Raw genomic sequence first — 21,633 nt, forward strand, 5'->3', positions numbered from 1 at the left:
AATGTAATTTTTATTGCATTGTGATCTGAACAGAATACATTTAATATTTCTGCCTTCCTACACCTGATTTTGAGGTTTTTAATGCCCTATTACATGGTCAATTTTTGTGTAAGTGCCATTTGTTGCTGAGAAAAATGTATATTCCTTGATGTTCCCATTCAGTTTTCTCCAAAGGTCTGTCATGTCTAACTTTTCTATTTAACTTTTTAGTTTCTTTCTTGTTTATTTTTTGGTTGGATTTATTGAGTTCTGAGAGGGGAGAGTTAAGGGCCCTCACTAGTATAGTTTTGCTGTCCATTTCTTCCTGTAACTCACTTAACTTCTTTAAGAATTTGGATACTATACCACTTGGTGCATATATGTTTAGTATTGATATTGCTTCATTGTCTATGGTACCTTTTAGCCAGTGTAGTTTCCTTCCTTATCCTCTTAATTATGTCTATTTTTGCTTTTGCTTTGTCTGAGATCAGGATTGCTCCTCCTGCTTTTTTTTTCCACTTCAGCTGAAACATAATAAATTCTGCTCCAGCCCCTTACCTTAACTCTTTGTGTCCCTCTTCTTCAAGTGTGTGTCTTGTAAATCACATATTGTAGGATTCTGTTTTTTTATCCACTCTGCTATTCACTTCTATTTTATAGGACAGTTCATCCCATTCACATTCACAGTTATGATTACTACCTGTGTATCTCCCCCCAACATGTTCTTTCTCCAGTTTGTCCTCTCTCTCCTTTCACCCTTTCCCTCCTCACCGGTGTTTTGCTTCTGCTACCACCTCCCCTGATTTGCCCTCTCTTCGCTCAGGCCCCGTCCCCTCCCCTTTACTTAATCTGTTCCCCTCCTTCCCTGTTGGATAAGATAGATTTCTATATTCACGGGACTATGTATATTCCCTCTTTGAACTTATGAGAGTAAGGTTCAAGCAATGCCTGTTACCCACTCTCCCATCTTCCCCTCCACTGTAATAGGTCTTTTGCACCTCTCTATGTGAAATAATTTGCCCCATTCTACCTCTCCCTTCTGCACCCAGTGTAGTCCTCTTTCTCTTCTCTTAAGTTTTTTTTTAAAATCATTCCCTCAAATTCACCTTATACCCATACCCTCTGTCTATGTATAGTCCTTCTAGCTGTACTATTAGTGATACAGTTTTTAAGAATTACAAGTATTATCTTCCCATGCAGGGATGTGAACAGTTTAGCCCTATTGAATCCTTTTTCCCCCCCTTTTCACCTGCTTATGCTTTTCTTGAGTCTTGATATTGGAGATCAAATTTTTGGTTTAATTCTGGTCTTCTCCTTATGAAAACTTGAAATCAAAGGATTTCATTGAATGACCATTTTTTCCCCTGATATATTATGCTTAATTTTACTGGGTAAGTGATTTTTGGTGGCAGTACTAGCTCCTTTGCCTTGCAGAGTATCATGTTCCATGACCTCCAATCTTTTAATGTTGCAGCTGCCATGTCCTGTGTAATCCTGACTGTGGTTACCCAATATCTGAGTTGTTTGCCTGCTCCACTGCACTGAGGCTCAGGATCTACTGCTGGTTTGCTGATGTGGGATTTGCTGTTGGCTTGCTGGATTGCCTCCTGTCTTGGACTGCACTCCCCTTTTACCTGAGACAGATCTTTCCTGCCAACTTTCCAAGTTTCTTGGGCTCAAAGATTGTTTCACCCTTTTTGCTGTTTCTGCTGTTCCAGGATTAGTTTTGGGGTGCTATTTTATGGTTGTTTAGAGGTGAATATGGGAGAGTTATGGAGATTTACTGCTTACTCCACCATCTTGGCTCCCAGAAGTCAAGGCAGTGAGATATGCATTTTTGAACACAGTGAATGCAGGAATATGTTTTGTTTGCTTATGTAAATTTGTCACAAGGATTTTGTTTGTTTGCTTTTTCCAATGCAAAAGGACAGTGGATAAAATGATATGTTTTTTTCTCCTCCCCCCAAAAAAAGAAAGGAATGAGGATCATTGAATAATTTTTTAATGAACAGAAGGGAACAGAAGGAAAGCCAAATGGAATCAGACAAGCAACTTTAAAATTTACATGCTGGAAGTCATTATATTCTTCAATTAAAAAAAATAAGCTACATTTGAGAGATGAGCACTTTCATACAGTCCTCTTTCTCTTTTTTTGGGGGGGAGGGGGCTAGGCAATGGCGTTAAGTGGTTTGCCCAGGGTCACACATCTCTGTTCTCTTTTGAAGGGTCAAATTTGATATTTATTAAGTTTCAGATCAACTTAATTTAACTATATATTAATATATATATATATAATATATATATATATATATATATATATATATATATATATATATGTGAGTGTGTGTATGTATGTATATACATATATACATGTACACATATATACATATATATGCATACATGTATACATATATACATGTATACATATATACATATATATGAGAATGGCATTAGCTTTGGGGCTACCACTTCAGACCACAGACTTACACTTGGTTATGTCAGTTTGCCTGAACAGTGGGACACAAGCAAGCTTGAGGTATGGTAAAAGAGGCAGAACCTTCAGGAGCAGAGGTGAAAGTCCCACTGTACTCTGCCACAGTCAAGTAAATGAGTATTATTCACGAAGGTAGATAGACTAGAAAGCACCCAGAAGAGGGCATCCAAGGATGACAGAGGGCATCCAAGATGGTGAAGAGCCTCAAGTCCTTGGGACATGAAGATTGCTTGAAGGAACCAAGAATCTTTAGCCTGCAGAGGACTCAGGCGGGAGACAGTTCATAAGAGCTAACTTCAGGTGCTTGGAGGCCATCATGTGAAAGGCTGACTGGACTTGATCTACTTGGCCCCAGAAGGAGGAAGGAATAGAAGCTAGAAATAATCCATTTAGGCTCCCTTCCATCCAAACAGAAATGGGTTGTCTTAGGGTGGAGGGTAGTGGGTTCTCCCTCCCTGGAAGCATCCCAGCAAAACCTGGACATCCACTTGTAGAAGAGACTCTTATTCAGATATGTGTTGGATTAGAAGGCTTCTGGAGTCCCTTCCATTCTGGGGTTCTGGTTCTGATTCTATTAATGTTTCATCTCTCTATGCCACTGATCAAGGCTGCCCTTGGCATGTTCACTCACCAAATTCCATCAACATCACATTTAAGGGAACATGATGTGGGTCAGTGGGACGCAATGTGATTTTGATCCCAAGTCTGCCTTCCTCTTAGCAATGGCCCTGCATTAAACACAACTCAAAGATGGATAAAAGTTGCTGAGAGTGTTAGAGGAAAAAAACAAAACCTAGGAAGGCTCTTCACAGTTAGGTATTTGTAGTTTATCTGGAGATATGAATTTCACTCACAAAAAGGATCACAGGATCACAGATTTAGAGTGGGAAGTGTCTTTAGAAGCCATCTAATCTAACTTCCTCACTTGATAGATGAGGAAACTGAGGTCCAGAGACTTTTCCCAGGTCACATAGGAAAGGGAAGCAATGGCATTTCCTGTGGAATAGGACCTTAGGGTTAGGGTTTTGTTTTTAAACAGACATGTAAAAAGGTGGGAAATCTATCTATAGCACCATGTCAGAACTGGGGGTGATCTTAGGACACAGAATAGGAGAGTTGGGAGGAGCCCTTGCTAAGGACTTATGCATCCTTTTCTGGATCTAGATGAAAATGAAGCCCCCAAAGAGTTCAAAACCAACAACAGTATGACCACTGACTGCAGATGTTTCTTTGGGGCTCTCCATTTTAACCAAATTAGCCTACGTCTGTGTCATTTCCCAAGAATGATAATCCCTTGCTTCACATTGCACAAGCTGTCCCTAGTGTCTGGAATGCTTTCACTCATCTCCACAGCTCCCTCTTGGAATCCCTTCTTCCCTTCAAAGCTCAGCTTAAGTATTGCCAATTCCATGGGAAGGCTCTTCATGACCCACTCAGTTGGCAGGACTGTCTTTCTCCCTCCCCTCCTAGCAAAGACATAACTTTGTATTACTTCTATTTTGTATTTATTTATCTGTGTACATTTGGTTCTCAGGAGAATGTAATCTCCTTGAGGGCAGAGACTTGTTGTCTTTGTGCTACCTGTGCCTTCCCTCTGTTATTTCCAATTTATCCATCTACAGCTTGTTTGTACATAATTGTTTGCATGTTGTCCCCCAGGAGATTGTGAGCTCAAGGGCAGACTGTGTTTTGCCTTCTTTGTATCTTTAGTGCTTAGCACAGTGCCTGGCACAAAGTAAGTGCTTAATAAATGATTATTGATTGTGCTTAGCACATTTCTTGGCATATGATAGGCACTTAATAAATACTGATTTAATAGAATTTTTATTCAGGCACAGGAGAAGGCAGCACAGTATTATGGAAGGAAGGATTTGGATTTCTTGAACCTGAGTTCTAATTCTGACTGTCACCACACATGTAACCTCACACAGAAAACTGGCCTTCATTTTTCCCATCTGTCTAATGAGGGGGATATTCTAAGTGACCTCTAAGGTCTTTCCCAACTCAAAATCTCTGACACCATGGTTCTGGGTTGCAACAGATGGCCTTTGAGGGCCCTTCCTACTCTGAGGTCCTGAAAAACTTCTGATCTCCTGGTCAGAAAAACCTAGTAGTGAATGTTGGGTCTGTAAGGTCTTCTAATTCAAATCCTGGCCCTGGCTTGTTCTAGCTATGTGGCCTTAGGCAAATGACTTTCTACACCTCAATTTCCTTGTCTGTAAAAGGAGGTTGAAATAGATACCCTCAAAGTTCCCTCCGAATTCTGAATGTTTCTAAACATTCTCTCTTTTCTCTGAATGTTGTACTGTTCTCATCACTGGCATTTTTACATAATTACTTGAGAATTGACTCAATTCTCTAATTAGATTATAAAGTCTTGGAGGCTAGGGACATGGGGATCCTCACAGCAGCCAGCACACAGTAGGCATCTAGGATTTGGATGGGCATTTCTTCCCACTCCCGTCATCAATCTCAGGGCCTGAGTCTTACACCTGAGCACAGAGATGCTGGTCTTTGGTGGATCTGCCAACGGGCAAAGGGGTCTTGCCCTTCCCCAATCAGCCCCAGAAAGACCCTACCCCTCCTCCCAAATGGGCCTCTGCCTTATTTTATCTTGATTGATATAATTTCAATGGCCAAAAGTAGCAAACCATTGGCCTGAGGTCAGAATGATAATGCTTCTATGTATTTGAGGTTTCAAAAGGGCTTTACAATCTCCTCATGAGATTCCTGACAATCTGGTGAGACAGATACTACAGGTATACTAACTTTACTTTACAGATGAGGAGACTAACACTCAGAGAGGTTAAGGGCCTCATCCAGGATCACACAGCTAGAAAGCACCAGAGTCAACACTTAAATAGGCAACTAGGTGACCCAATGGATAAAGCACTGGGCCATGAGCTAGAAAGACGAGTTCAAATCCCACCTCAGTTTGTCTCAGTTCCCTCAACTGTAAAATGATAATAGGACCTGCCTTTAAGGGTCATTGTGAGGATCAAATGAGACAGCATTTGTAAAGCACTTAGCCCAGTGCCTGGCACATAGCTATTATTATCATTAAACCCAGGTTGTCTTGACTCCATTACACCTAGCCGCCCCAACCATGCTGCCTCTCAAAAGACCTGTAACACCTGTGTCTGCCCTCTATGAACTGTATAAGTTCAAGCAAGCTCCCTTTCAGGGCCTCAATGTCTTCCTGTGTAAAACAGAGTGGGATGACCTCCAAGGTCTCTCCAGCCCTAAAATTATGAGGTTCTTGAGAACATTTGGATCCTTTTAAGGGAGGAGAGTCCTCCCTGCTCCAAAACCCTCCCCTCAGAAAGGGCCTCTTGGGGTTGCGAAATGGGGCTGGCTGGTCTTTTGTGCCCATAAGCCCTTTGAAGAAAGGCAGCTGATGCCACATTCCGCTTAACGAAAGTCCCCTTTGAAGGCACTGCCAGGCCCCGGCATAGTCTGATTTTTTAAAAGGAAGCTGTACACCACTTTCTAAGGTGGTGTTCACCCGCAGACCCTCCTACTCCAAGCAGCTAAATGCACAACAGATAGAGGGCTGGACCAGAGGTCAGGGAGACCCGAGTTCAAATTACACTTACGCTACTTTCAAGCTGTGTGACTCTGGGCAAGTCATTCAACCTGTTGGCCTTAGTTTTCTCATCTGTAAAAGGGGGACAATAGTACCTACTTCACAGGGTTGTTGTGAGGATTAAATGAGATAATATTAATAAAGTGTTATTCATATATATATATATATGTATATATATATATATACACACACACACACACACACACACACACACACACACACACACACATACATGAGGAGTTTATACACAGTGCCTGGTATAGATTAGGTAGGTGCTTAATGCTTATTCCCTCCCTCCCTCTTTTTCCTTCCCTCTTTCCCCAGGATGGCCATTCATGCTCTGCTATCACATGCCCTGTCTTCTCCCCCTTCTCGATTGCCTTTTTCTGGTCATTCTACTCCTTCCAGCTCTTGAAGAGCCAGGCCTGGGCAGACTGGTGGTCTTGGTGGCCAGCAGGACCCTAGCTGTGTATCTCAGCTCCAGTATGACTCCCCCAGTCAATGACAGTTGGACTAGATGACCCCAAGTCCCTTCCAGCCCTAAATTGAGGACCCAAAGACCCTCCCCTGGGCCTCGGTCATCTCTGAGGCCCCTCCAGTTTGAGATCAATAAGACCAGACCTTCATTTCTGTCTTTAAAAAGAGAGGGTTGCAGTCCAAGTTTAAGGTATCTCCATGTCTCTGAAGCAGCAGTGTGGGAGAGCGCATTTGCGCACCAACTTGGGAGGGGACTTGAAGTCCAGATCCTGCCTCTGTCCCTACTTATGTGACCTTAAATGTCCTATAATCTCCAAGTCTGTTTTGTCCTCTACAGTAAGAGGCTGGACAAGATTACCTTCAAGGTCCCATCCAGCTGATTCTGCGAGCCTTCCCTTCCCTGTACCTGTTTCTCCATCTGTCAAACCAGACCCTCTGAGGTCCCTTCCAAACCCCAATGAGCATACAATGCTAGCAGCTAGCATTGACAGAGCATTTCAGTTTGCCAAGCACTTTACATCTCTTCTGATCCTCACAACCCTTCCAAGTAGATGCTATTATCCCCACTCTTACATATAAGGAAATTGAGGCAGATGGTGCAACTTACCTGCCTGACTCTAAATCCAATACTGTGCTGCCATCATCCCTTCTCTCAGCCTCAGTTTCTTTTTCTGTAAAATTGGTGTTAGGACTAGATAATCTCTAAATGCCTCATCATGGGAGACGTAGGGTAGAGTGAAGAGCACTCCACCTCATGTCAGAGAACCTGGGCTCCAATATGTGCTACTTGGGTGCCCCTAACCAACGTGGACTCAGTTTCCTTCTCTGTAAAGCACTTGGACTAGCTGGTTTCTAAGGCCCCTTCCAGCTGTAAATCTTTGAGCTGCAATCACTTCTCTGGGCTGATTTCCTTCTTTGTAAGATGAATGGGTCAGGCTGGATGGCATCAGCGGTCTCTCCCAGCTCTACAGCTACGGTACAATGTACCTCTCTAGCCGAGCTGCATCCCTTGGAAAATCCCAGCTCTAACTTGCCCCTTCTCAGCATCCCTTCAGTTCCTTCTTCAGCCCCGCTCCCTCCACCTTCCCCCATGCCACCCCCACCACATGGCACACGAGAGACAGATGAGTCAATACTTTATTTTTTTCCTCCAGCTCCAGTGGTACAACTGTAGCAGCATATTTGGAAACAAAGACCCCACACACCAAGGCACACTCCTTTCCCCGCCCCCGACCTTCCCCATTCCTTCTTCAAACAGCTGGTTAACAATCAGAAAAGAGGGAGAAATAGGGTTTGATACAAACTACAGGCAGCCATCACAACCTTTAAAAAAATTTTAAACAACACTCTTTTGCTCCCTTTAAAAAAGAAAAATACACTGTGTGTTCTTGCAGATATGAAGCAGCAAACACATGTGGATCTCACAGGCCAAACAAAACACAAGAAACGCTCCCCTCGCCCCCGTCAAATACAATGGTCCCAGGCAGTACAGGTGCATTGGGAGAGGCAGCCTCTAAGAGCGAAAGGCGGACCCATGTAGCTTCTCGTATGGTTCAATAAAAAGGACAGAGAGATCAGGAAACCAGGCAGATTTACCCAGTAACTAAGGCAGAGTTGGGGTAATGGGGGGAGAAGAATCAAGTTCTGAAGGTTTATCTTAGCCATTACAATTGATAGCGGAACCTTTGTCTTACAGTTCCTACATATCAGAAGTCATCCGTCCAGACATCAAGGCACAGACAAACAAGAAACTTGTCCGAGGAGGGGCCCGAGGCACTGTGTGCTCTTCAAGGTTATTGACACAGAGCCCTGAGGGAGGGCATGATTTCATTTTTGCCTTGGAATCCCAGCACACAGTAGGCACTTAGTTGCCTGTTGAATCAAGCAGAATTAGGGCAAGCCCAGGCTTGGAAAGTCTTGAAAAGAGATCAGCAGGCCCCTTCCTTAAAGAAAGCCTCACCTAGACAAGTGGGCATTCCAGTTTCTAAATACCATTTGAAACAAAAGCTTAAGGAGGAAGAGGAAATGGCTGGGGGCTGAGGGGGAAAAGAAGAAGGATGAGACACTACTTTAGAAAATAAATTAATCCTGGCTCTGGCTTCAGCAGGTTCAACCTTTCTACTGCCCACTTCCCCCTTCCCAAACCCCCAACATGGCATAGACACAATCCGGACCCTGTCCCTGCCCTGTCTGCTGTCCCCAGTCCCCCTGAGCTCTGACTAGGCTCAGAAAGGTTATCTAGATCCTGGCAACAAGGCCACGCTTCTCTCTGACGGAACTCAACTTGGCACTCCCATCTTCATGAATGAAGTCAAGACAGACCTTCTAAGTGTTTGGATTCAGAGGAAAAACCCTTGGGATCACCAAGCAAAGATTTCCCCCTCCCTTGCTTGGGGCCCACCCACATTTCCCTGTGTGTCCCCAAGACCATGGTACTATCTCAAAGGGATGAAGTCAACTCCTCCCTAGAAATCACCCCCCACCAAGTGCCTATCCCCAGGTCAGAACGCTCAATGGGAGACACTTGGGTCCAGGACAAGTGGCTATTGGCTGTCTCTGGGGCCCTCTCAGAGCCTCTGCCAAAAGAAATGCCCATTGGCTGAGACTTAGAGACAGGCACTTGGGCAAGGAGAAGCATGCAGCTAATTAAGTGTGTCTTTTCTCTGACTTCGGGGCTGGCAGCTAGCAATGGGCTGGAAAACACAGGTCTGTATTTTTTTTTAGGAGACTGTCACTCAGGACACACTACAAAACTTACAAGGGCCTGAGTCATTAACAGAAAAATACCCAATAAAAACCATCCCAAGCATCTTGTGCCTCTCTGCAACTCCGACTCTTCCTCACCACTGATGAAGCCAAAAACCCCCGCCCCTGCCCCCACCCTCACCCTCACCACACACACACACACACACACACACACACACACACACACACACACACACACACTTTCTTTTTGGCACTTCTTGCAAGGCATGGAAAACCAAAGATGAGCTTTTAGCAAGGTACCTCCTCCCTCACCCCCATCCCTCCTCCAAGCTGGGCAGAAAGAACAAGACCCTAAGTAATGCCACAGGAAAAATTGTCTGAAAATGCAGGATCAGGGGAGAGAAAAAACACCTGCTTTGTCCACATGTGCCAGCTACATATACATCTGTCCTAGAAACAATCCACTTTAGCCATTGAGGAAGAGAAGAGTCCTCAGAAAAGGGTCTTGGACTGCCCTGGCCACAAACAAGCCTTTTATGGAACTTCAGAACACACACATACACACACTCACACAAAGACCAAAATCCTACACACAAGCACAACCAATGCCCTTTCAAATCTTCCATCTCAGGATGTTAGCAGGGGATGACTTGGCCACGTCCTTTCTCACAGGAAGGGCCTCAAAGGACCCAGGACTCAACGTCCACCAGAGTCCAGGAGAAGGGAACACTTGCTCTCCAGGGCCTTAGAAACAGAGGATATTCATCCTGGACTACAGGAAGTCACACTCTGTTGAGAATGACTTAAATAACCTCACCCCTGCCAAGCCTCAGTTTCCTCATCTATATACACAGGGAGTCAGCTCAAATGGCCTCTGGTATCTCTTTCAGACCTAACGTCTCATGTGTGTAAAGAGAAGAAATGACAAAATAGTCATTTTTTTCTCTTGGTTACAGATTTTTTTTAAAAAATGTACCTTTTTCCCCATAAAAAAAAAAACTTTAAAGTATAAACTCAATGTTTAGTACATACATTCAAGGGAAACTTCCATGGAGGTTGGGGGTGGGGGTGGTCAGAGGAGCAGGGAGGGTGACTAGCCTCTAGGCTTTCAGGCTACCCCTGGAGGTTGGGTAAAGATGCTTTGGTGCTTAATTATATATCATGATGGGAGAAACTGAGCCCTTTGTTTCATTTTTTTAAAAAAGCGCTTTAAAATTTCAACTGTAATGCTATTTGCACACTCTCACACACATACACACACACACACACAAATTCAACCTCTACATAGAAAAATAAAGGATAAACATTATCCATCTATTTTTATATTGCGTAATGGAACTTCTATATACATATCATATTTAATTTGTCTTTAACATCTTAAGTCTCTGAGGTGCAAACTCCCCACCTATCCAGACCCCCCCCCTTCCCCAACCCTATTCTGTGCGATTTAGGATTTCAGGGGAAGAAAAAAAGTCACATTCATTCTTCTGGCAGGGGAGAGAAAGACAGGAAGGGGGAAGAGGAAGGCATTCATCTTTCTTCTGCTAAAATCTTTCCCCAGCCATCAGTGCCGCCATTTTAGCCCCAACCCCTCTTTCAAGGCTGGCCACAGGGAAGAGCCGGTCAGTGGCACACACCCTGCAAGAATCACATTGGTGCTTCGGGAAACCCTGAAGCTTGTAAAACTTGGTTCGGGGGCATGGGGGAAAGAGGGATGGAAATGAGGGGGAAATCCTTTCTTTTTTAAATAAGATACGGGAATTGCTCCCCATAGTCTGTTCCTTTAGTATGGAGTTCTATTCTCGATCTGATGCTTTGTAAGGAAGTACTTGAAAAACTCATAGACTGACCAGGAGATGGCTGTGGATGGCATCTGGTAGATTACCCGTGCCTGCATACCTTTAAAGTACCCAGAAATACCATTGAGCTGGTACACTGTCCGAAAGGCATTGGCCATGCCAGAGAGATGTCCGCTGACATTGGCCAAGGAGAGAGCCACGTTTTCCTGAGTGTTAAGGAGGGTCTTACAGACATCCAGGGGAGTAGTGGCAGCCGCAGCGATGGCGCCCGCCAGCCCTCCGGCGAGAATGTGGGACTGGGGATTGTAACCTCGGCGAGGGTTGATCTGTTCCTGAAGGAACTCATAGGTAATAAAGTGAATGGACTGGAAGGGAATGTTCATGGTGAGCTGGGTGGTGTAGCTCCGGTAGAAGGCGCCCACCCCCTCGGTCCTCCACACATCCCGGACGCATCTTAGTGCCGAATGATGAGGGGAGTTGTACATCTGCATGCGCTGCTTCACCACTGCCAGAAGAGGGCGCCGATGGTCCGGGTGATCCAGGTAGAGATGTTTGCCACCCCATATTATGGAGATGCAGAAGAAGGCAAGTCATAAAGAAAAACAGGCAAGTTAGACCCAAAGGACACAGACGCTGTCACAGAGCTTCAGCAGCCTCGGTCTTGGGGACCCATGAGTGGTGCATTGGGGCAGCCCAGGCTGGATCTGCCCCATGACTCAGAGTCCAAACCCAGGAGTTCTTCACCTTCCCCCTGGCTTGGACCCTTGGGGCCGGCGGCGAAGCCCTCGGGACCCTTCCCAAAATCATGTTTCATGATCAAACACATGAGATCACAAAGGAAAACCAAAGGTTAATCAAAATAAAAACCTAAGCTTTTCCCCATTCAAGTCCCCAGACCCCAGGTGAAGAAGCCCTGCCTTACCTATCCCCAAGTTGTCTTCATTGCCTCATATAAAGTCTCACCCTGCTTCCAACTCCCTGACCCGGGCCTCCCTGCCCCAGCAGCAGGAAGAGGGAGCCATGAGAACCCCTACTCCTAATGCTGCTTTAGCACTCTGCATCCTTGAAAGCACAACAGAAATGAGAATTCTTGTTATCATGACCACCCAGACTTGAAATGACCTTCCCCAGGCTCACTCCAAATTTCCCAACCTAGGCTGTTTTTCCTTCAAAATAGGCATTGTTTCATTCTTTGTAATTGTATCTTCATCAACTAGGACAGTGCCCAACACACAGTAGATGCTTAATAAATGCTTACTGATGGACTAAATGACATGTGTATGCTTTTCAATGGCCTATCAGAATTCCCTTGGGCCCAGGTTCAATTAAATAATTCTTAAGAGGAAGCTGGCTTGGGGAATTAATGAAAGGTCACACACAGGATCTCAGAGGCCACCTAGGATCACAGTTCTAGAACCAGAAGGGACCTTAGGGGTCATCTGGTCCAGCCCTCCTAATTTTACAGATGAGGAAACTGAGCTCCAGAAAGGTTATCCATACTTAAGAATCCTCTCTACAATCCAGTAGAATGTAAGCTCCCTGAAGGGAGGGACTGCTCCATTTTTGCCTTCAAAGACTTGCATAGACCCAGGTAGGCTCTTAATACAAGTCTGATGAATTGAGTTGTTGATTTTCTAATATGAGATCAGCTACTCTTTGCTTAAAGACCTCTAGGGCTGGGGAACTCACTAGTTCTCGTGCCAGCCCATTCCTCTTTGGGATTAGCTCCATTAGAACATCAACTCCATAAGGGCAGGGACCGTTCTTCTTGGCTGGTCTCTATATCCCCAGAACCTACCACAGTGCCTTCCTCGATAATCATTATCAACGCTGAGCTGAATTGCTCAAATGATGGAAGGAAAATCTTCCTTATACAAAACTGAAGTCTTCCTTGGAAACATCCATCCGTTGCTCTTAGCTCTGGGCCCCTCACTCCCCAAGCCTCCCCCTGCGGCCCAAGCAAAACAAGGCTAAGCCCTCTCCCACAAGACAGCTCTTCAATCGGTGGTCCCACTAGTAGAAAGCAAGTAAATTAATTCCAGCTTCCTTCAGGCCGGCCATTAAATATGTAAAAAGGAGACTTAATTCTAAAGACAAGAGAGAGAGGAAAGGCCACAAAAGTCTCGAGTTTATGAAGATCAAACATTCATTTAGCAGCCTAGAGACGGGGGAAAAATCCCAAAGTAAAATTAGGCAATGGGGCTAGGAGTTCCCTTAAGAAACAGGGAGGTCCCCAGGCTGGGTGAGGCGGCAAGGCACAGTGCTGGATGTACAGAGTGTGGCTTCAAATCCTACACAGCCATATGACTGTGCCAATCCCTCCCTGCATCTCCATGGCCTCAGTTTCCTAAGTAAGTCTGAGCTCCCTTCTAGTTCCTATGAGGTATAACAAGTTTTGATCCTTGATATTTTCTTCCTGAAATTTTATGCTAATGGATTATGATGTTTCTAGAATCAGTCTTTCCTGGCCTCAAAGCTGCCTTGTCTGGTGTGAAGTTACAGTTTGAGGAGGACTCAGGAAGTTTTGTAAGCTCTTTGAGACCATTGCACTGATTCAGACAGCTGATGTTTATGAAACCGGAAGCAGCGGCCTATTTCTTCCCCATATTCCACGCTGCCAAGTCCTTACTCATCATTCTAGCTTTTACTTTACAAATAAAAACAATCAGCTCTTCCAGGGTGTCTCGACCTAGACAGCGGGAGGAAATCCAACTAAAATGAACCCTTTTACTCCCCTGAAACACCGCTGAACTTCAAGGCTAACAAACGGAAGGTCTTTCCTCATGGTTTATGTCCCACACTTCAATTGCTGGACAGCAGTGGGCTGGCCAGTCCTGGAGGACCAAGAGGGCCTTTAGTCTTCAATGGCTTCAGGAGGTATTCCCTCCTAGCTCCATGGCCACTAGATATGAAAGAAGCCTATCAGCTTCTTCTTTGCCTGAAGCTATTCTGGGGTCAGCAAGGCACAAAGAGTCTACAGGCCTGGGTCTGGATTCCCACTGTGGCCATTTACCATCTGTGTAATTTGGGCAAGTCACTGCTCCCCCAACTTGGGCCTCAGTTTTCCAATCTATAAAATAAGGAGGTTGGACTACATGATCAGTTACTGCTGTTTTAAATCCAGACAACAAACAGTACCACGGAAAGAACAAAGAATTTGGAGTCGGAAGACTTGTATTTAATTTCCAACACAGACTTCTTGTGTGACTCTGGTCAAGTGACTTAACCTCTCTAGGCCTCAAGTTTTGTCATCCACAAAATGGGAAGGCTGGATCTGGTGACCTCTAAGGTCCTTTCCAGGATTCCCATGAGGCTATAACTCATTATGCCCAGTACCATCACTAAGGGGATAGGGATAGAAACCGGACCTGTGATTTCATTGATAACAGCAATCTTCTATGAAGAAATGCCCTCCACCAATGCATGTTGGCAGCTTTTCTGCAACTTCAAAGCCTTAGACTAAGCATTCTTAACCTCGTTTCTCAATATGGACCCCTTTGGCAGTCTGGTGAAGCCCACAGACTTCTTGTCTTCTCAGAATATTTTTTAAATGCATAAAGTAAAATACTTAAGATTGCAAAGAAAACCAATCATGTTGAAACATAGTTATCAAAATGTCTCTAATAACCAGCTCCAGGCCCCAGATTAAGAACCCGTGTTAGAGAGTTGCCTAGAAGTTGTGACTTGCCCAGGGTCACACAGTCAAAAGTCTGCCTGAGAACTCAGGTCCTTTCCATTTCACAACCTGTAATCAGCTCAAGTAATTAAGGCCTGAACCAGAGACACTTGGAAAAACTGGACTTCCTCCAAAACAAAGCCCCTTTGGTCCCTTCCTCAAAATCACAGATCTAAGAACATCTTTGCAATCACATTTAAACAAGAAAAGGAAACGGAATATGCATTTATATAGAACCTCTTATGGACACTGGGCTAAGTGTTTCACAAATACTTTTATCACTTGATCTTCACAACCACTCAGTAAGGTAGATGGTGTTGTATCCCTACGATACAGATGAGGAAACTGAGGCAAAGACAGTTAAGTGACTTGCCCAAGGTCACAGAGCTAATAAGCGTCCGAGGCCATATTTGAACTCAAGTCTTCCTGACTCTAGGCCCAGCACTCTACCTATTGTACCACCTACCTGCCTCAGTAATTAACCACCTTATTTACTTAAGGAGCCCAGTGATCAAATAAAATAAACTTTGGGGGCTCTCTTGGTCTTTAGAAACAAGGCACTAGGTCTTCCTAACTATTCCCCTGAGTTAGCGGTTACTGCTCCCTCCCATGCTGTTGGGACCTGCTCCAGTCTCCCCCTTCCCCGGGGCAGGGACACGTTACCTTCGGCTGGATTCATTACGGCATCGTGGAGCAGGGTGGCCAAACTCCCCGCTATCCCTGCAAAACAAACTCCAGACAGTTAGCTTCCCAAAGCAGACTGCTGGGGCACAGTCCCTGGGGACCTCAACCCAAGCATCTTGAGGCCTGGCCAAACCACTTACCATCAGGTGACTAACTGCTTTTTATCCCCAAAGGCCCCAAGCAAGGGTAAGAATGTGAAGGGGTGCGGGGGTGGGGGAAGGGCACAGAGCTCAGCAAATTCCAGCAGACCTCCCGAGAAGGCCTCAGCTCTCTCAAGGAATCTCTGGGGAGGAGCTGAGGCCAGAGAGCCCACAGAAACCACCCTCAGCAGCCCTCTCCCCCCTCACCTTCAGTGGGTTTTCCTCACTCTCACTGCCCTCTCCTTCATAATTCAATTTGTCCCATTCAGTAATTCAATTCAGTTCCTCAGTTCTAGCCTGGATGGAGCCCACCCAAGGGAGGGGGGTAAGGCAAGGCAGAGGGAAATGAAAAGAAGAGGGGTCTTGAAGGACAGTGCAAACAGAAGTCAGCAGAAAAGCTGGCTAGGTTAGGCATCAGAGAACCTGGGTTCAAATCCTTGGAGCAAGTGATTTCATTTCTCTGGGCCTCAGTTTCCCCAGCTGTAAAGTACAGGGACTGGGCCAGATATGACCTTTAAGGTCCAAGGAGGCTTAAATCCTAAGTCCTACAGAATTAGAATGGGGATAGGCCGGGTCAGCAATGGAAGGAAAGGGACTCTGCAGATGTCCAAAATAAATTTGAGCTTACTGTGAGCTTCTCCACTGGCAGGTCCCCAGCCAAACTTCAAGAACCAGGAGCACTGGTCCAGGAGTCCTACCTGGGGCTTTGAGCTTTCTTATTCAGTGATGACAATGCCAAGTAAGTGACGTTACCACTGAGGAGCGGGAGGGTAGCTGAGGAATGACATCCACCCTCCGGCCAGCCTGGAGAGTCAGCACCAGGACAGGCCAGAGAGGACGTCTCTAGGGTACGCAATGTCTGCAAACCTCACTACACTCCCAGTGGGGCCTGTTTCAGGACTGAAATCACCAAACACCTAAATTAAGACTGTTCCTAGGTGGTCATAACATCTCAGTGAATGTTCTTAACGCATTTCTACAGAACACACTTAGGACGTGGATTACCAAGGTCTGCTGCTCGAAGGGGCAGAGAAAGCAGGGCAGAAGAAAGCTGCTACAGGTCGCATCAGAGAAAGGAGGGCTGAAGAAAGCAGGTCGCATCTCTCCAGCTAAGCTCAGAAGCCCAGATGGGGCTCCCAGCAAAGCGGGCCTCCATCATCCCTCAACACCACCACCCACAAAACAAAAACAAAAGCCCCAAACCCACACGTGTGCACCCCCCTCCTCTCCTAACTCACCCTCCCGTCTCAAGCCCACGTGGAACGTTACGGAAGAGCTGTACATAAGAACTCACAAAACCCTGTCTCCACCCCCCTTCTCCTCCAAAAGTAAACTATTCCATCCCTTGCTCCCAGAAAGCTGTGACTCAGACGAGCCACAGGGGTGGGAGGGGGCACCCTCCCAGGAGCTTAGATCCTGACACATGGTGGTCTGCTCTGCAGAATACGCCTCCAGTCAGTCAGTAACACTTCTTGTAAGATCTCTGAAAGCCTGATTTTCTCGCCGATGCTGCTGCAACGCCAAAGGTCTTTTTTTTTTAAGCATAGTCTGAGAGAGGCTGTTCAGAGAGTGCTTCTCGTAGCCTGAATTCACATGTTTGGTTTCTACTTAAGGTCTGATCAATAAAGGTCTATGAAAAGAGTCTGAGTGTTAAAGCAAAAGTAAAAAAAAACCAAAAAAAATACAAAAAAACCAAGCACACCCCTTGGTTGTCAAGTTCCCCAAAGTTCAGAAAAATTGAATATTTCTATATCTATCTATAGATCTATTGATCCATAGATATATAGATAGATATGGACAGGTCTACGGTTCATTATTCACAAGCAATCAGGCTGAAGACTGGGTGTGTTAGCTTGCTGGGTCACCCAAGGGGGAAAGCCCCAAGGAAGCAGAGAGGGGAGGGTCTGTTGTAGAATAGAACAGAGCAGTCTAACTCCAGACAAATGCTTTCAAAATACCATTGGACAGATGGCTGTTTCCTCTGTGGTGGAGGACCTCATTTAAAGTCCTTTTCATGTTTTCGTAGCAGGCAAAATACATGGCGTGGGCTGGCCCCGCCCCCATCACCATCACGTTGATGCCCCGCAAGGGTCTCCAGAAGCCTTCAGTCCGGATGATTTGCTTGAGGGCGCCATATACACTTGTATAGCGGGCTTTGGGATCTGGATGTAGGCTCTGCATTCTAGTCTGCGCGGGGAGGGAAAGAGAATAAAATGGGGGTAAGTGACCCTGGAGAGATACTTTGAGGAACCTCATCTAGGCAAATCCCTCCCCCTCATTTGAGAGGCTCTGAGAAGGGAAGTGACCATCCAAGGTCATCAAGAGGCTCCCAAGAACCACGATCTTCCTGCTCGTGGGAAGCCCTGATGGGAGGAAACTTCCTTGGCCACACTTCACCTTCCACGTGCCAGACACAGAGCAGGGGGCTCACTAAATGTGAAGTCTAAGGGTGACAACTCAGCAGCAGCATCTGAAGGTGTGCAAAGAACTCTATGTGACGTGGTCTCATTTGGGCCAGAGGTCCCTTCTTCTGGCTCTAGAGAAGAGGCCTTAGGAACATTGTGTCCCTCAATAAAATGTACTGACCTGTTTCCAGTTCTTTATACCCTCAGCACCTCAAACAGCCATCTGTACACAGGAGACATAAATGCTCCTTGTTTGCCGAACTGAGTTAAATGTAACTGCTACAAGATGAATGTGGAAGTGTGTTTAATGTGATCGTACATGTAGAACCTGTCAGACTGCTTGCCATCTTGGGGAAGGGAGGGTGGGAGGGAGAAAAAAATTTGCAACTCAAAATCTTATAAAAGTGAACGTTGAAAACTATCTTTACATATAATTGGGAAAAATAAAATATTATTAAGTGGGGGGAAAAAAGAAAGAAATTTAACTGCTGGTTTTCCTATTCCCTTAGATACATGTGAAATATAAGGATTGGGCAAACCTTGGGGGATGGGACTGTTCAGTTCAGCAGAAAGGCCAAGGGGATCTGGTATGGGGGCATATCTACGGCAGCTATAGTGTAGGGCACCATAGTATACAGAGTGCTGGGCCTGGAGACAGGAAGACCTGAGTCAAATCCTACCTCAGACACTTACTAGCTGGCTGATGCTGGGCAAGTCACTTGACTGCTGTTTGCCTCAGTTTCCCCATCTATAAAATGGGAACCACAGCACTGACCTCCAGAGGTTGTTGTGAAGATCAAAGGAGATATTTGTAAAACGCTTTGCAAACCTTCAAGTGCCACACATTCATGCCAGTTGGCATCATTGTTCTCATGGGGCAGAGCTGGATGGACCACCATACAACAATGGTATCCATGCAACACTGAGATCTGGAGAAAGGAGCCCAGCACTTTGAGTGTCTTTCCCCCAACTCACTTCCCATTAGTGGGTATATAGGACAGGGACAAGAGGAGTGACTACTCATTAAGCATCTACTGTGGGCTGGATCAAAGCTGGAGGGGGGCCCCACATCCCAGAGGTGACAGTTCACACCAAAGCCATAGCAGTGACACTCAAGGAGCTTTCCACCCCCCTCAAGGTTATACAAAGAAAAATGGCTCCCCAAGAATTTCCACGATCATCCCTCCTGTTACCTTTGTAATCTGGAGCCTGTCACAGAAGAGGCACTTATGGCATCCCCCCTGACACCCTAAGGAAAAATAATAATTATAGGTTTCATTTCTACCACTGAGAGGGAGGCAGTGTGCCTCAACTTGGGCAGACTGGCCAGGGCTACGTGCAGGTCAGCCACGTGAAGACCGCCAGAGGCTTCCAAAGCATGTTCTCACAAAGCATCCTGGGAGGCAGAAATGTCATTATCTCCATTTTACAGATGAGAAAGAAGAGGAGGCCTCGTTGAAAGAGCTGACTCTGACATGGCCTGGTTGGGGGACACCTCTCAGTGGCCAGCTAACTCTCTGACAGTCTCTAAACCGTAGAGGAGGTGTCGATCTGTACTGGCAAAGGAGGTTTTGTCACCTGGGAGTTCCCTCTGGCAATGAAACCATAGGTCCTGGACCTACCCTCTCCCTACAGACGAGCAGACTGTGCCCCACAAGGGTTTGAAAGGAGCCACCCAGGCTCACACAGGTTATTACACGGCCAAGAGCTGTGATGTGAACCTAGGTTGTTCTGATCCCCAGAGTTCACTGCTCTTTCCATTAAGCCAGACTGTCTCTCCAAACAGCACCCACAAAACACTAGGCACAGAGTAAAGGCTCCAGAATCTCAGGGTAAGGGACCTGCTTCTCAAAGATAATCTAGTGTCCAACCTTCTTTAATGGAGAAGTGCTCGTCAAGCCTCTGCTGGGGACCTCCAGGGATGGGGAGCTCACTACCTGCTGAGAAAGCCCCATTTTCCTTTTAAATGCCTCAACCTATCAAGACAGTTCTCCGCCAAGCCAAAAAGCCACCTCTTTGCATCCTCCTGGCACTGCTCCTGGTTCCACAGCCCAGGCCAAGAAAACGTGAAGACCCTTTCCCCCAACGCTGGGAAGCTTTAGGCTCCCTATCCCCAGCTTCTGTAACGGACCCGTTTCTTGACGGGGTCACCAGTCCCCTCTCACCCCTCCTGCCTGGTCACTCTCCTATGGGACCCACGTCCTTCCTAACACAGTGCCTCCCAAGTGAACCAAGGCTTGCTCTGGCTGCAGCCTCCTCACCAAGCCCTGTGACATTCCATTGTACCACCTAACCTTGAAGTCTCAGTGTTCCAGGAGGCCTCAGGCCTCTCTCAAGGTCACACTCAGCCCTAGACTAAACAAAGGGACTGGGGAAAAGTTACTAAATCTCCAAAGCAGAATCTAATTTGGCTGCAGAGAAATGATGGTGATGGTGATGGTGATGGTGATGGTGATGGTGATGGTGATGGTGATGGTGATGGTGATGGTGATGGCGATGGTGATGGCGGTGGTGATGGTGATGGTGATGGTGATGGTGATGATGAGATGATGGTGGTGACGGTGATAATGATGACAGTGATAAGGATGATGGCCAACATTCACATGGCGTCTACTGTGTACCAGGCACTATGCTGATAAGCATTTTACAATCATTCTCATTTGATCTTCACAACTCTGGGAGGTGGGGGCTATTGTTATCCTCATTTTTACAGATGGGGAAACTGAGGCAAACATAAGTGACTTGCCCAGGGTCACACAGCTAGTAAGTGTCCCCAAACTTCTTCCTTTTTTCCTACTTCTCAAATAGTTCAAGTTTAACAATGAGTTACTAAGTCCCTACTACATCCAGAGCACTGTCCTAGGTATCTAAGAAGAATAACTAGTCTGGTCTAGTTGGGGAGATTAAGGTGCACTTAAAATACCTTCCAGTCCTTACTGTTTTCAGAGTTGGAAAGGGGGCCCATATTAATCATTTCATTCAGCCCCAGCTGAAAAGGAATGGGCCTGGAAGCTCTCTGGGGGATGGGGCAAGCCACATCACATTTGTCTGGATTTCCCAGATGCCTGAAGCTGCTGTGCAGACAGACAGCCTTGTCTCCTTTGCCTCCTCCTCTGCCCTCAGCCAAGCCCAGCTTTGAGAGGAAGTCTCCTGCCTCGCCTAGATGCTGTGTGTGGGGTGGGTGGGGGGAGGTGGTCTGTGAGGATCAGAGCATTCACTGGCCCAAAGGCCTGCTCTTTCCATCACAAGACACTGTCTAGCTCTTCCCCCATGACCCCCGTCCATGTGAATGAAACCCAACCAAGGCAAGGATCTGCTTTTCAGAGTCCCAAGCAGGTCAGCTTTCTCTGCCAGCTGTCAACCAAGGCACGCGCATGTGTGCGTGTGCGTGTGTGTGTGTGTGTGTGTGTGTGTGTGTGTGTGTGTGTGTGTGTGTACTTGCGCGCACGCCAGATAGGAGAAGGGGTGGCTGGTAAGTCACCTTTCCACAAGAAGAGCCTCCCAGCTTTCTTAATTAGCCTGTGAAGTTCTCCTGCCCCAGCAAGGGAAGTCCATGGCCCCAAGCCTGGGGAAGGAGGGCTCCCCCTACCCGACTGCTTCTTGCCAGTGCTTGCATGACTGGCCCATGACCCAGGATTTTTCCTGGAGTTTAAGAGAAAGAAAAGCCAGCTACCCAGGAAGACTACA

General features: G+C 46.2%; 1 protein-coding gene across 5 annotated transcripts in view; it reads right to left on the bottom strand.

Moving 5' to 3' along the window:
- Positions 1 to 7,655: 7,655 nt before the first annotated feature.
- The window catches only part of SLC25A37 (solute carrier family 25 member 37), a 49,720-nt gene continuing 35,742 nt past the window's right edge, over positions 7,656 to 21,633 (bottom strand). For 3 of the 5 annotated variants that reach the window (XM_021001208.2, XM_021001211.2, XM_021001210.2), the window contains 3 exons: positions 17,500 to 17,728; positions 15,381 to 15,437; positions 7,656 to 11,546 (listed from right to left, as the gene is read on the bottom strand). In XM_021001208.2, coding sequence (XP_020856867.1) covers positions 11,026 to 11,546; positions 15,381 to 15,437; positions 17,500 to 17,728 — 807 coding nt within the window. In that variant the 3' untranslated portion in view covers positions 7,656 to 11,025. Of the gene's footprint in view, positions 11,547 to 15,380; positions 15,438 to 16,779; positions 17,729 to 21,633 lie in introns of those variants that run through there. The other 2 variants (XM_078149239.1, XM_021001212.2) reach the window with 2 other exon arrangements.

This window comes from Phascolarctos cinereus, unplaced genomic scaffold (genome assembly GCF_003287225.1).
Source record: "Phascolarctos cinereus isolate Bilbo 61053 unplaced genomic scaffold, phaCin_HiC Scaffold_2;HRSCAF=192, whole genome shotgun sequence".
NCBI lineage: Eukaryota > Metazoa > Chordata > Mammalia > Diprotodontia > Phascolarctidae > Phascolarctos > Phascolarctos cinereus.